The sequence below is a fragment of the Brassica napus genome, chromosome A6 (assembly GCF_020379485.1).
Source record: "Brassica napus cultivar Da-Ae chromosome A6, Da-Ae, whole genome shotgun sequence".
Taxonomy (NCBI): domain Eukaryota; kingdom Viridiplantae; phylum Streptophyta; class Magnoliopsida; order Brassicales; family Brassicaceae; genus Brassica; species Brassica napus.
Genome location: NC_063439.1, coordinates 11,793,035 through 11,809,227, shown reverse-complemented (window position 1 = coordinate 11,809,227; position 16,193 = coordinate 11,793,035). Strand labels below are relative to the sequence as shown.

The following is a 16,193-nucleotide window of genomic DNA, read 5'->3' as shown; positions in this document are numbered from 1 at the left end:
ACTTGGTTTTGGCAAGGGTAGTTATAAAATTAAACGAATATATATATATATATATATATATATTTTTTTATTTACTAAATATACGTCTTAAATTCTAAAGAATACTTGTTGTGCAAGTTTTTAAAACAGAAACTGATGATTGTGTTAGTTAATTGATATCTTTTTTTCGATATGGTGACTGCGTAAAAAAAAGATAGAAAGTTTTGATGTTGTTTATTTTTTGAAAAATGAATATTTAGTTTAGATTTTATGCAGTTAATTGTCATTGCGTGGTTATAGGAATTGTTTTTGAAATATTATTTACTTTTCCAAGGAAAAAAAAACATAATTAGTTTCGATTTTGTACTCAGATAAAATATAATCTAATTTTTAATAATACTAATATAATCATAAATCAGTTTAACTCTTTTAATCGCTAAACCATACATTGATTAGATTAATATACACAATGTTGGTCTGCATAATGAAAATGATATACAACATTTTAATTTTACTGATATCCGACCTTCTTCTACATAATAATATTTGATTATATCATGCTTAAGAAAGTTTCGAGGTGAGGATAGTGATTGTGACATAATAAAACTGGTCATAGGTTTCCACGGTTTGGTGTTTAACAAACAAAATATAAATAGTGATTGTAAATTGGGCCAAAGGTTTAATAATCCCAAAAATATATTCGGTGACTTTATGGTGTAATTGTTAGGAAAATAATGGTTCAGAGAAAGTATAAAACTACTCTGTTTTGATTAATGGCATATGATCTATACTATTATTTATGAAGTTATTTAGCTTATTTGTCATGATTTCCATGATTTTAGGTAATTTTATTTATTTGTCATGTTTTAATTAGGTTTAAGTTGAGTCATTAATTTATTAGTAGTTTTTAGTTGAGTCCATAATTTATTAATTTAAATAATATAACTATAAAATATGTAACTAGATATATAATTATTTTGATTTTGCTTATTTGTCATGTTTTCCATGATTTTAGTCAATTTTGCTTACTTGTCATGTTTTTATTAGGTTTTAGCTTAGTCATTGATTTATTAATAATTTTTTAGCTGAATCACTAATTTATTAATTTATAAAAATATCCGTAATGAATTTTATATATAGTTAAAAACTATATGTTATATTAAAATTCATATTTTCTTATTTGTCATATTTTATTAGGTTTTAAGCTTTTATATAGGTCATTGATTTATTATTAGTTTTTAACTGAGTATTAATAATTTTCAAAACACTCGTGATGAATTTTGTATATAATAAAACACGCATTTTATTTTAATAATATTAAATTTATATGTTATATTAAATAATTAATTATAAACTTATATAATAAAATTGTGAAAATATATTTAAAAATTAAGAGAATTCTTATATATATTGTGTTGCTATCTGAAAACAATATTTTTATTATAAAGTTAAAAAAACTAAGATATAAAACAGTTTATAATTAAATATTAGTCAAACAAAAATAGTTATATAAAATATATTTTCTAAACTATTTCTAATATAAGAATGTTTTAAAACTTTTAACACAATAATAAGTACATAGTTTGATGAATGTTTGTTTGACATATATAAATAATTTGATGTTTGATTTAACTATTTAAAACCATAAATAATAACTTAACTTGTGACTGAGTTCAAAACAAATTTTCTTGTTTTTAGTTTAAACAAGTTTAAGTTTAATCCGTGAAACACTATAGCTTCTGTTGGTGACCATTAGAAGAAAGAAAAAATGAAAAATAATAAAAATAAAATAAAATTTCATTTGAGGTATTGAAAAAATAAAATAAAATACGAATTTTTGTTCAATTTGTTCTTTATCAAAATTGCATAGAAATTTTTTTTCTTATAAATTCATACATCCATGGGGAATTTAGAAGAAAAAAAAAGTGGGATCTACCTTTCAATAAGTTGACTAAAATTTCAACATAACTAGTATAAATTTTGAGGAACAAAGAATTCACCGTAATATTTTTCCTTCAACATGTTCACCAATTAGAGTTTTATAATGCCAATTTTTGGAGTAATAAGACATAAAATAATAAGTATTCGTAAGATGATTATGTCCGCATGTGCGGATAAAATACCTAATTATAATTATTTGAAAAATTAAAGGTTAGTATTTATTTGTACTCCTGTGTTAATAGATTAGATGTCAAAATGTACAAAAATCCCGATAAAAAGTTGACTTTGTTGTTGCAAAACACGACCAGTAAACACCTGAAAACAAAAATGAAAACACACAAATTCGCAACACTTTGAAAATAAATATATTTAAAAATATCTGGACTCTGTATTTTAACATATTTTGCATATTAAAAACAATTATCCATGACCAACAACCGCTTTCTCATAGACAGACATATTAATTGCGACGAATATTTTACGTTTCTAATCATTTTCTTGAAATTCCATATTTTTCTTCTTTCTCATCCATTAATACAAATACAGGCAGAGAAAATTGAATCTGTTGACAATTTTAATTCTCCCATCTTCTTACTCGTAAAGAAATAAATAAAAATATACTCATGAGTTCATAAAGAATCAAACCTCTCCTGTTACCAGTCTGTTCATCGCTGGAAACTACTCTCTTTTCTCGAGTACAGTTTTTCATATTATATTATAAAAAAAAAAAACTCAAAATCTGAGTTCTCGGTTTCTTGATCTATTGATTAAGCTCTCTGATCCTGAACTCTAGCCCTTTCATGGGACCGTTATCTCTCCTTAATCCCTTGTCTTAAAAAAGGTAGTTTCTATCGTGTTATGTCTTAATTTATGCTTTGGGGATCTTAGAAAGTTGCCATTTTTTGCTGTGGTTCTAGTTCATATGCAAATCTATCTGATTGAATATTTCACCGGATCTATTATACAGTTTCTTTGTTGGGTCAAAGATGGGTGTTGAAAAGTTCATCTTCGTTTCAACGATTACGTGCTTGATTTGCATCTGCCATGGATTCACACCTCAAGATAATTACTTGATCAACTGCGGCTCACCGGCCAATTCCACCCTCATGGATCGAGTCTTCATGTCCGATAAGCTCGCCTCCAACTTACTCACCTCTTCTACCAAACCCGAGATCCTCGCGAGTCAAAGCAGCAGCTCCGACGTTTACCAGACGGCGAGAGTCTTCACCGGAGTCGCTACCTACAAATTCTCCGTCGCTCGTGGCCGCCACTGGGTCCGTCTCCATTTCAATCCATTCAATTACCAAAGCTACCAAATGGGTTCCGCCAAGTTCGCGGTTTCAACGCAGACTCATGTGCTCTTGAGCGATTACACAGTCAACGGCTCCAAAGTTGTAAAAGAGTACTCTTTGAATGTAGACACCGATGATCTCGTCCTCACGTTTACTCCCTCTGCTACTTCGTTTGCCTTTGTGAACGCTATTGAGGTTATATCCGTCCCCGACTCATTGATCGCTTCTTCTCCTCCCCCGAGGCTCGTAGGCGGCTCAGGGATGTTTCAACAGAGCTTGTCAACGCAGGCTTTCGAGACAGTTCACAGATTGAACATGGGGGGCTCGCTCGTTACGCCTAACAACGACACTCTTACAAGAACTTGGCAGCCTGATTCGGACTTTCTGCTTTCCAAGAATCTAGCCAACACGGTGTCTAAGATTCTGTCGGTTAAATATGTTCCAGGGTTTGCAACAGAGGAGACTGCGCCGAGCAGCGTGTATGGTACTTGCACTGAGATGAGTAATAGCTCAGGCGACCCTACTAGCAATTTCAATGTCACGTGGGAGTTCGACGTGGACCCTGGCTTTCAGTACTATTTACGCTTCCACTTCTGCGACATCGTGAGCTTAGCTCTCAACCAGCTCTATTTCAATGTTTACGTCGACTCAATGCTCGCTGTCATGGACGTTGATCTCAGCACTTATGTGAACACACTGGCTGGTGCATACAACATGGACTTCGTCACGCCCTCGCCCAAAGGTACTAACAAAATCCGCGTTAGCGTCGGTCCATCGAATGTCCACACCGATTATCCCGACGGTATTGTGAACGGGTTGGAGATCATGAAGATGAATAACTCTCGAGGCCAGCTCAGCGCCGGGACATTTGTTCCAGGTAGTACTAGTTCGGGTACCAAGCAGAAGAGTGTGGGATTGATTGTCGGTGCAACCGTTGGTCCGTTGCTCGCGTTAGTCCTCTTGGGAGGTGGTTGTTTTGTGTTGTGTAAGAAGAGGAAGCGCGGCCAAGACGGTCATTCCAAGACGTGGATGCCGTTTTCGATAAACGGAATGTCGGTGGGAAGCAAAGTGTCGTATGGAACTACGCTTACAAGTATAACAACCAATGCCAATTACCGTATCCCCTTTGCAACGGTTAAAGAGGCTACAAACAACTTCGATGAGAGCCGCAACATCGGTGTAGGAGGTTTCGGTAAAGTCTACAAAGGAGAGCTTAACGACGGCACGAAAGTAGCTGTGAAAAGAGGAAACCCGAAATCTCAGCAAGGGCTTGCGGAGTTCAGGACAGAGATCGAGATGTTGTCGCAGTTCCGTCACCGCCATTTGGTTTCTCTGATTGGTTACTGTGATGAGAACAACGAGATGATACTGGTTTATGAGTATATGGAGAATGGAACGGTGAAGAGTCATCTTTACGGCTCGGGTCTTCCTAGCTTGACGTGGAAACAGCGGCTTGAGATCTGCATTGGTGCGGCTAGAGGATTGCATTACCTTCACACTGGTGACTCGAAACCTGTCATTCACAGAGACGTTAAATCCGCAAACATATTGCTCGACGAGAACTTCATGGCCAAAGTTGCGGATTTCGGACTGTCTAAGACCGGACCTGAGCTTGATCAGACTCATGTGAGTACCGCTGTGAAAGGTAGTTTCGGGTATCTCGACCCCGAGTACTTCAGAAGGCAACAGCTCACTGAGAAATCAGATGTCTACTCCTTTGGTGTGGTTCTCTTCGAGGTTCTTTGTGCTAGACCTGTTATAGACCCGACGCTTCCGAGAGAGATGGTGAATCTTGCGGAATGGGCCATGAAATGGCAGAAGAAAGGGCAGTTAGATCAGATCATCGACCAGTCGCTTCGCGGTAACATCAGACCAGATTCGTTGAGGAAGTTTGCAGAGACTGGTGAGAAATGTTTGGCTGATTATGGAGTCGATAGGCCGTCCATGGGAGATGTGTTGTGGAATCTTGAATACGCTCTGCAGCTACAAGAAGCTGTCATAGACGGTGAACCGGAAGATAACAGCACGAATATGATTGGAGAGTTGCCTCCGCAGATCAACAACTTCAGTCAAGGGGACACGAGTGTTAATGTTCCGGGAACCACGGGACGATTTGAGGAATCGAGCATTGATGATCTCTCTGGTGTTTCCATGAGTAAAGTGTTCTCTCAACTTGTGAAATCCGAAGGAAGATGATGAGAGGGTGGGAACAGTGATAGTGCCCGTAAAACAGCGCGAAAAGTTCTGATACTGTAACAGGAAAGGAAGCAAAACATGTAGTAATGAGGAAAGAAAGCATCAGGTCTTTTGTCTGCTCGAGCTGTTTCTTATGTGTATTTTTCATCGGTAATGATACAAATAGTTTGAAAAAGTTTCCTATTTTATCCTCTCTTCCCTCATGAGTTTGTATGCTATTCTGAAGTTGTCTGATATTTGTTTGTTCTTTGTTTCAAGTATATGTTTTAACTCTCTTGTTGCTTCAATTGTACTCTTCAAGTTTAGAAGTTTTATTACTTTTACATGTTCTCGTTTGGGTTTAGTTTTTGTTTTAGTTCTCTTCTTAAATCATTTTGAGGTTTTATCTTCCAGCACTATTGTTCCGGTTATACTGAATTATTTCTTTCTTCACCACGGCCATTTCTTGAACCACTGTTTCTTTCTCCAGTTCATAAATAAACAAACTCTGTTCAACGATTTATTCTTGAACCACTGTTTCAAACTTACACTGCTAAACAAGACCCATCAATTACAAACTTGCATAATTTATTTTGCTCATAGATCTCAAACGATGATTTTTCTTCACGGATCAATATTAACTTTAGTAGAGGAAGTACAAGAAAAACACTTCCATAAGAGCGTCAAAACAAATCCCCTACAAGGTGTTGCTTTGCTCTTTTTCCTCATACCTTTCTTCGTTGTCTCTGCAGACTTCTTTTTCTCTCCTCTGTTCAACTGGTCACCAGTCTTACCGCCACCTCGACCACCTTCTTCTTCATTTTCTTTTCTAGTGAAAGTGTAGCTTCTGAGGTACATTTGCCTACAAGTTATGTTGTTCAGCACCATGGTACGATGCTGGCTATTGCCGTGGCTTATTGACTGGACAAACTCCACCTCTGCCATCGGCCACTTGTGGAGGTTGGTGTAACTCGTTACCTTCTGGAGGGAGTGGACGTCGCTTTCGATGTTTACACAATTATCTATGCATTTGGAGGCCATTAAAGCTTTTTGGTGGGTACTTCAAACTTCTAGTGTGAACAGTTATCCTTCTTTTGTGAACATTGGGTTTAGGTTTAGGATGTTTGATATATATAGCTTTATCATTATGTTTATTTATTTTATTTTAAAAATAACCAAGTCAGGGGGAAAATTGAGAGGTTTTCTCAACTTAATGTGTATACTTTGTCAACTCTATTTTCTGAAGTTTATTTATTAAGAAAAATCTCTCCTCCTATCCCTCTTGCGCGCATCACGAAATCCGTTCACTCTTCTAAATCGTTTTCTATTGAGTAAGATCACTTCTCAGCGTAATTCTGTTGTATTTATTTTCTAAGTTAATCACGTTGTGAAACCTTATATCTCACAATGTGTGTATTATCACCTAGTTAAATACCTTATAGAACGTAAAAAATTCAAAGTTTTTATAGGTACCCTATAATCCCAAAAGACAGAAAAAAGCTCTAGTCAATAATGTTTTGTCAAATAATAGAGCTTGATAAGAAGCAGAGTACAAGTCAGTAATGTTTTGAGAATAATCGTTGTCTCTCTACCTATATATGTATTTTTCATATTAAGTAATTACGGTGAAACCTAACAAGGCGAAGGAGCGTTCCAAACGATCAGAGCCTAAGCAGGTGGAGCGTTAACGAAAACCAGTAGATAACAAAGAAGCAACTACCGATCGGCGTTGGAAAAGTGTACTTGGTGTATTTTTTTTTTATATATCCTTTAGGCTGATTTGGTTAGTCGAAGCCATTAATGCACTTAGTGCTACGTAATGTACTGACTAATGAACTAGAAAAACTTATATAAATATATATATATATCCCAACATAAACTCTTGTTTGAATTATAGATCGCTAGTTTTTCTCTTTTATCTTCTACTCATTATTGTTTTACAATTTTAGACTTTAAAATTAATGGTATTTGATATATAACAAGCTTTTGCAAGCGACGAATACCAAAACACTTCATAACTACTTAAAATTAAAAAAATCATATCCTTCATTGACAACATTTGGGTTGAAAAGCTTATTTATAAAATGCCAACGAGCAAAGCATAGCTACTAAAATTCTGAAAAACTTTACAACTATTGTTGTCTCTGTTGATAAACTTTATTCTTCAATATATTAAACTTAGTCGAGCAAGCACAAGACAAACACTTCTTAACGAGCCTTCCCACAGACGCCCTATGGGGAAGCGTTTTACTCTCCCTCATATTGATTTGTACCGTCTTCTTCCTTTCTCCTCCAAAACAACCATGTTCGTTTCTTATGTCACTGGCATCATGATGGCCATCTAGATCTCCTCTTACATCTTTATTCTCCTCTTTTCTTGAGAAGGTATAGCCCCTATGGTACATTTGCCTATAAGAGATGCTATCCACCACCGAGGTAGAACGGTTGCTACAGCCGCTACTGAGTGACCGTGAGAAATCCACCTCGGCCACCGGCCACTTGTGAAGGTTGGCATAGGTTGTTTTCCGGCTGGAGACATCCCGCATCGCTTTTGATGTCTAGACAATCACCTATGCATTTTGAGGCCATGGCTGAATCTCTCTAGCTTATTGTTTTTCCTGCTGAATCTCCCTAGCTACCTTTTTCTGTTCTATCTAGACTTATTGTTTGTTTAAATTAGAACCTAAGGTGTATATAAATACATTCGGTACAATGGACATAGTAATGATAGAGAGAGATTTGTTGCAATAATTGATGGATCTTACATTATATGTAATATCTTCTCCAATTAATCCACAAAGTTCCATGAACTACTAGTGTATATGATTAGTACTAAAATTAATAAAGCATGAAACATTTACTTGAACTCATCTTACAAGAATATGATAGGTAGATTCTCTTCTAACTCTTTGTATCCAAATTATCTTCTACTAAGGGATGAGAGCTTGAGTAGAGAATAAAGAGAAGTATGTCTTATGAAATTAAGAGAAAATCCTTATGTTTTGTCTAGCCAAATGATAAAAGCCTTCTTTACAACCTTATCCTAACCTTATGATCTCATCTCTCTAACTTATATGCTTCCCCACCTTATGGTATATAACATAAAACCGGAGTGGGCACCCTCTACTTAAAAATTCTGATGCCCTAAACAAATTGAAAAGTCGGAAAAATTTAAGTCAACGACGGCTTGCAGCCATATCTATCTGTGCATTTCGCCACGACCATGTTCGTTGTTTAAAAAATACTATACTTTCAAATGATAGGTTCTTTAAAATAATCAAGAAAACTCTGACCAACAAAATACAATAACATACATGCATTTCCCTTCTATGTACATGTCCGCACGATTTTAGAGGATTATCTTGGTACCGTCTTTTGCTTGAAATTAATATCGATGGTTCAGAACTTCTTTTTTTTTTTACTTCCTTGATTTTGCTTGGGGAGCACGAGCATATGGAGAGTGGGATTTTGTTGGTGGCACTTATTGCAACTTTCGCCGCTATTCACCTTTCTCAAGCTGAAGATCAAGAAGGTATGTGTCTACGTTTTGTTGAGAATTTCCGCAGTAGAAAATCTAATATTATCTGAACTAAAATCTGCACAACGCATGTGGTTGACAAGAAAGATTAGAAAATTGTCACTTTTAGCACTAGAACGATTATCTTAGATTACTATTACAAAAGAAAACTGAATTCATATGATAGATTTGCATAGATTGAAACGTTTTAACTTATGAACTAGTGGAGAGATTGTACGGTTTAAGAGAAAGGAACTTTATATGGGTTATGGAACTAAAGGAAGGGATTTAACAACAAGAATACAATTAGCAGTTACAATACTAGACATTGTTGTTCGGGTATCCGCTCGGATTGGATTTTTCGAATTTTTGACCTGATCCTAGGCACATTCATGCTACCCATTTTGTAACCATGACTTATGCGTTTTGGGTTTTGAGTTTTCTGGGTACCGATCTTGTTTGGTTAATAAAAAGGTACCCTATAAGATTCATTCAAATATTTTTACATTTCAGATCAGATGCGGATACAGATTTTTTTCAATTCGGGTTAGGTTCATATCTCAGGTTTCAGAATTTTTGCTCAGGCCTATATGATATTAGGTATTTGTTATAATAAATACCACGAAACCATAAAAGATGAACATTTTTAACACAAAGCTTGACTGAATAAAACCCAAATCTTAAGGTGATTAGACTTTAAAACACATTTGTGACCATTAGTTGATGACACTATATATATATTGGATACCGTAATAGGGTTCATCAGTTTGGATTGCGGTTTAGCCCCGAGTGAAGCGTCACCATATATCGAGCCAGATACTGGATTATGGTTCTCATCAGACTCGGAATTCATCCAAAGTGGAAAGATTGGGAAAATTGATCCCAGTCTACCAAAGACCATAAAATCATACGTGACTCTGAGATACTTTCCAGATGGAATACGCAACTGTTACAATCTTAGTGTGAAGCAAGGGACAAATTATCTGATGAGATTTACAGCTCTATATGGAAACTATGACGGTCTTAATATTACTCCTAAGTTTGACTTATACGTTGGTCCTAACTTTTGGGTAACGATAGACCTAGAAAATAAGATAAGCGGTCAATCCGAGGAGATCATTTACATCCCCAGATCAAATTCCTTGGATTTGTGTCTTGTTAAGACTGGCGCGACTACGCCAATGGTTTCATCAGTGGAACTAAGACCGCTAGCGAATGATATTTACATCACTGAATCTGGTTCGTTGAAGAGTTTCAAGCGATACTATCTTACCAGTTCAGATACCATTCTATCGTAAGTAGCTTAACCTTTTTCCTCATTTGGTTAATTATGTGCTTAAATAAAGAAATAATACAATATTTTTATGAATCTACAGGTACCCCAATGACGTCAAAGACAGAATATGGGAAACAAAGTTTGATCCAGAATGGATGCAAATTTCAACCACCCTCGAAGCGAACAACTCAAATGGTTTTCTTGTGCCACAGAATGTACTCAAGACCGCGGCCATACCTGCGAATGATACTGCACCGTTTAACATTACGGAGGAGCTCGATTTCCCTGACGACCAAATTTACTTGTACCTCCACTTCTCTGAGGTCCAAGCATTACCGATAGGTGACTTTAGAGAATTTGATATTTTTTGGAACGGCCAACAGTTTGACAAAACGATACGCCCTGAATATTTGAAAACCACGACGATTAAGTCCACAACACCAGTTACTTGCAAAGGAGGATTATGCAACTTAGAGCTGATAAGAACTACAAACTCTATTCTCCCACCTCTTCTCAACGCCATCGAACTTTACACAGTCGTCAAATTTCCACAAGTGGAAACAAATGAAAATGATGGTACGCTTACTACTCATGCAAGGTTACATATATAAATGTATATATGCATTCACACAAATAAATACATATAAAAGTTTTGAAAGTCGGCTATGCTAAATACAACATATTTATTTACTGTTGTACTCTTGACAGTTGTTGCTATCCTAAAAATCAAAGCACAATATGGGTTAAATAGAATCACATGGCAAGGAGATCCATGTGTCCCCCAAAACTTTTTGTGGGATGGTCTAAATTGCAACAACACAGATACATCCACACCCCCAATAATCACTTATTTGTGAGATCTTTATATAGCACAACATCTTTAGAACTGCAAGAAAACTTTTTCTATCAACATCACACTTCTTTCTGTAAACAGGAACTTAACTTCCAACGGGTTGGAAGGAAACATAGCAGCTGCAATTCAAAATCTTACCCATCTTGAAAAGTTGTAAGTATGATAAAATAAGAGACAAGAAATTCATAAATGTCAGTGACTTGATTCTTACAAACGTCAGGGATTTGTCAAACAACAATCTGACAGGAGAAGTTCCAGAATTTCTGGCTAATATGAAGTCTTTAATGCTCATGTAAGCTTCTCCGGACATACTTGGTAATTTTATTTCTTGGTATCATGTTCACATATATCATATGTATGATATATCTTATGGTTTAACAGAAACTTGAGCAAGAACAATCTTATTGGTCTCATCCCACAAGCTCTTCTTGATAGAGAAAAAGAAGGGCTACAGCTAATGTAAGAAGAAATACTCCACCCACACACATTTCTTTTAAATACTTCACCACATGCATTCAGAATCCTAAAAGTTTCATTTTTTGGTTAGTGTTGATGGAGAGCATCGTTGTTTATCTGGTTCATGTGTCACAGAGAAGAAAATTCCAGTAAAAACTGTTGCATTTGTTTCTTCGGCTACTGTCATGGTCATTATAGTGCTTCTAGTTCTCAGTTTGCGTTTAAGAGAAAAAAATCATCAAGTTCAAAAGGTATTCGCTAAAACTCATATATCATAATATATATATATATATATATATATATATATATATATATATATAATACTATTGTACTAAATGTTGGTCTCTACAGCTCTACCACTATCTTCAATTAAGCTGGGTGAGGATGTTACATCTACTAATATATCGGAAATATCGATCGAGATGAAAAGGAGAAAATTTACTTATTCAGAGGTGATGAAAATAACAAAAAATTTGGCAAGACCGCTTGGTGAAGGAGGGTTTGGTGTTGTTTATCATGGTGATATAAATGGTTCACAACAAGTAGCTGTCAAACTACTCTCCCAATCATCAACACAAGGCTATAAAGAGTTCAAGGCAGAGGTAAGAGATTGTCTTAGTTCTGTATATATTAAACCAATGCATTAAATGTATTTTTTTTCTTTGTTCTATAGGTCGAGCTTTTGTTGAGAGTTCACCACATAAACTTGGTAAGCCTTGTCGGATACTGCGACGAACGAGGTCATTTAGCTCTCATATATGAATACATGTCCAACGGAGACTTAAAGCATCATTTATCAGGTGAAAAGTTATAATATAAAAATGACATAAGCATTTTCTTTGCTAAAAATATACGGAAAATAACATGTTAGCTGATTTGACAATCTGTTATAGGAAAACACGATAGTTCTGTTCTGAAGTGGAGTACTCGACTACAAATAGCCATCGACGCCGCACTAGGTTCGAGCTATCTCATAATAATGTCATTCACTTGTCATTTTAATTACATTCGTTTCATGTTAACAATTGACATAAATGATTTGAAATAAATAGTACACATGTCTTATTTTTTACTTAAAAGTAATGATCAATTTGTTCTCTTTTACATTGAAATACTATATTCCAATTTGATATAGTGTCGACCATGTTGACACTTTGAAAGTCTAGAATATTTGAATATATTTACTAAAAATTATTTATATTTTGTAATTACTATTTCTAGAATCAAAAATAAGTCAAAGGAGAAGTTTCAAATGTTTACAGGACTAGAATACTTACACATTGGATGTCGGCCACCAATGGTACACAGAGATGTCAAAAGTACAAATATATTGTTGGGCGAGGGATTCACTGCCAAACTTGCAGACTTTGGACTTTCAAGGTCTTTTCAACTTGGAGGTGAATATCATGTTTCGACAGTCGTTGCTGGTACTCCTGGATATCTTGATCCTGAGTAAGCATTATTACTACACCTTCAGAATGACTTTTTATAGATGTACAACCATGATGTGACAAAACAAATCTAAAATAATAATGTCCACAAATGTAAAGTTTGTGATAGTGTTCATCTTCATCGTTTAAATGAATACACATGTGTCTTACTCTGTGTTTTTGTCTTGCTAGATGTTACAGAACAGGTCGATTGGCAGAATTGAGCGATGTTTATAGTTTTGGGGTTGTACTATTGGAGATAATCACAAACCAAGACGTGGTTGACCAAACTCGCGAAAAGTCACACATTGCTGAATGGACAGCATTTATGCTTAATAGAGGAGATATTGCTGGAATCATGGATCCTAACCTACATGGAGACTACAACTCTCATTCTGCGTGGAGAGTTCTTGAATTGGCTATGTTATGTGCAAACCCTTCTTCAGAAAAAACGACCAAACATGTTCCAAGTTGTCATTGAGCTGAAAGAGTGTCTTACTTGTGAAATGTCGATGAAAGGTAACGGTCAGGACATGGATTCTCAAAGTTCCCCTAAAGTGAGTATTAGCTACGACACAACGGATTTGCCTAGCGCAAGGTAGTATTTGAAATAATAGCTGTTTGCGTTGCTGGTATTTCTTTTGTTGGAGTGACATCATAAAGAAAATGAGAGGAAAATTATAGCACTAGTTTGATCTCGTGTATTTGAATATATATCTATTATTAGAAATTCGTTACTTTCCCCAGTTCCACAGTAGTAGCCTACTTCTTTTTTTTGTGTGTGCACGTAGTAGGCTACTTCTTCAGAGCAAAAATCAGAGCCAATAATGATGATGACTATTTGTAGACCTAACTTTCTGTTTTTCCATAACCAAATAATCTGATTTAAAAAGGTTTAGAAATCCAAACGTCGAACATATTATACATATGTGAAATCATGAGCACGTATGTACTACGCGGCAAACAATAAATTTTACTTGATATTTAGATCATCTCCAATGGTACACAAAAAATTTCTCTACATTTCACTCTAAAATAAATAACTCAATAACAGAATTTGAATTTGCTCCAATGGTTTACTGTATAATAGAGCTACTCTATAATAAAGTAAAATATACAGAAATGTTCTTCTTTTACTCTATATTTGGAATAAAAAAAGCAGCATTACTCTATATTTCACTCTATTATAGAGTAACTATATTATATAGTAAACCATTGGAGCAAATTCAACTTTATAATAGAATTACACTATTTTAGAGTAAAATATAAAGATGATTTTTATGTGCCATTGGAGATGGCCTTAAACATTAAAAATGGTTAAATTTGTGGGATCCCAAATACTTGGCTATGTATTTGTTTGTTTGGCCAAAAATGACAGTAAAATTTGTGCGTTTCCTGGATATAACGTTCATAAAAAAAAATCAAACTACTATATATTACAAACAAATTTGAGCCACTTTGTGTAATCTTATTTGGACCCTAAAACTAAAGAAAGTGATTAAAAACAAATACAACACAACAATTGAACAAAGAAACTCACCAACTTACACCAAAAAGAAACTCACCAGAAACCACTCAGAACATTACAACTCAACACAACACTTTTGGTCGAATTTGATCGCTTGTACTTAAGGCATCTCCAATTGGAACTCTACTTTTTCTTCTATAAATTACAATAAAGTAAAGTGACTCTATTGTAGAGTAACTTTTGTTCTAATGGTGTTACTCTATAATAGAATTACTCCATTATAGAGTGAAATATAGAAGAATATCACTTTTCCACTCTATATAGAATAAAAATATGGCATTCTTCTATATTTAAAACCATTGGAACAAAAGTTACTCTATAAAAAGTTATTTTACTTTAGTGTAAAATATGAGAGAGTTACACATAAAGACAAATTCTATCTTTTGTTTACCTATAAAGACACATTCAGTATTTGACACACTTTTTGTGTACCGATGCCACTGTTGTGGACGAAAAAGTCCTTTGTTGGAGAAACAAGCAAAGATGTTTCGTTTAGAATGAAAGAAAAAAAAACTAAATAGTCACTTATTTGTTTGAGAAAGTAGGTTTATCGGTTAGTGAGTCTATTTTAAGCCCTTGGATGAGATGCTAATAAACCATATCCAATGGATGAGAAAATGACGGTACAAAAAACTTAAATTGTTGATAGTGACTCATCAAGATTTGAGTTTAAAAAAAAAAAAGTAATACTAACTTTTTCTTTTCTTTTTCTTCAACGAACTTAAAGCTATTTAGGAAAGTGTGTGAATCTTTCAAATGTTTTTCTTAGTTTGTTTTTGGTTTTCTAGATTTTGATTCTAACAGTGCAAGAAAAGCGTATAGAAATCAAAGGTGGTCAATAGATGTGTGGATATGGGTTATGTGGATTGGGGTTTATGATTTGGGGAAGTGTAGATAAGAAAGCACAGATAGGGGAGTGCGTACATGTTGTATAATTGTGGATAAAAATTAAAAAATTGTAACATTATATGGAGACACAGAGAGATGTGGACAATGATGGTTGTGGTCAGTGATGACATAGACATGGAAATTGCGTATTCACGACTAAGTATCCACCAAATCCTCAAAATATAACCCAACCACAATTCATGTATCCAACAATACGTATCCACACATTTGTGTCCTTACCCAACATTGCATCCACAACCAAAACCCCTACATGTCCTTGTGTGACTTCCTCCTTCAGCTCTCCGTGGAGAAACGCGGTCTTGACGTCGAGATGATGTATCTCCCATCAATGTGAGGCAGCGAGCGCAATAATCAAGCCACCGGGGCAAATACTTCGTCGTAGTCTACTCCATGTCGTTGAACATATCCTTTTGCTACCAATGTGCCTTGTATTTGCTGATAGTACCGTCAGCGTTGCGTTTGATCTTGAAGACCCATTTTAATCCTATTGGTTTTATACCATCCGGTAGCTCAACAAGATCCCAAGTATTGTTTTTCTCTATTGAGGAGATCTCATCCTTGCAGGCATCAACCCAAACTTTCATCTTCTTAGCTTTCATTGTAATCCCAAGGCTCATCATTAATAATCAACAATAGTCGCTCTCCTTCTATTTCAGCAAGAAGAATGTAATCGTCGAGGTATGTAGGTCTGGTTGTGGCCCTTGTTGATCGTCTAGGTAAAAGGGGTTGTCTTCTCTTCACACTGCCATTGACGTTTATAGATTCTTGTTCATTTCACTTAGCTGATATTGTTGTAGCTTGATCACAGATTCAGTTCTATATGATGTCGGATCAAGT

At 35.2% G+C, this 16,193-nt stretch overlaps 2 protein-coding genes and 2 pseudogenes across 2 annotated transcripts; 2 read left to right on the top strand and 2 right to left on the bottom strand.

Moving 5' to 3' along the window:
• The first annotated feature begins 2,413 nt into the window (after positions 1-2,413).
• LOC106347534 (receptor-like protein kinase HERK 1) lies at positions 2,414-5,737 on the top strand. Its single transcript, XM_013787100.3, has 2 exons — positions 2,414-2,761; positions 2,888-5,737. Exon 2 carries the CDS (start codon positions 2,907-2,909, stop codon positions 5,406-5,408), a length of 2,502 nt encoding a protein of 833 aa, XP_013642554.2. The 5' UTR covers positions 2,414-2,761; positions 2,888-2,906; the 3' UTR covers positions 5,409-5,737.
• Positions 5,738-6,011: 274 nt separating this feature from the next.
• LOC106350183 lies at positions 6,012-6,428 on the bottom strand. The gene has a single exon (XM_013790105.2). It carries the CDS (start codon positions 6,426-6,428, stop codon positions 6,012-6,014), a length of 417 nt encoding a protein of 138 aa, XP_013645559.2.
• Positions 6,429-7,519: 1,091 nt separating this feature from the next.
• On the bottom strand, positions 7,520-7,976 carry LOC106412832 (annotated as a pseudogene).
• An 864-nt stretch (positions 7,977-8,840) lies between these two features.
• Positions 8,841-13,521, top strand: LOC106372700 (annotated as a pseudogene).
• The last annotated feature ends 2,672 nt before the right edge of the window (positions 13,522-16,193 follow it).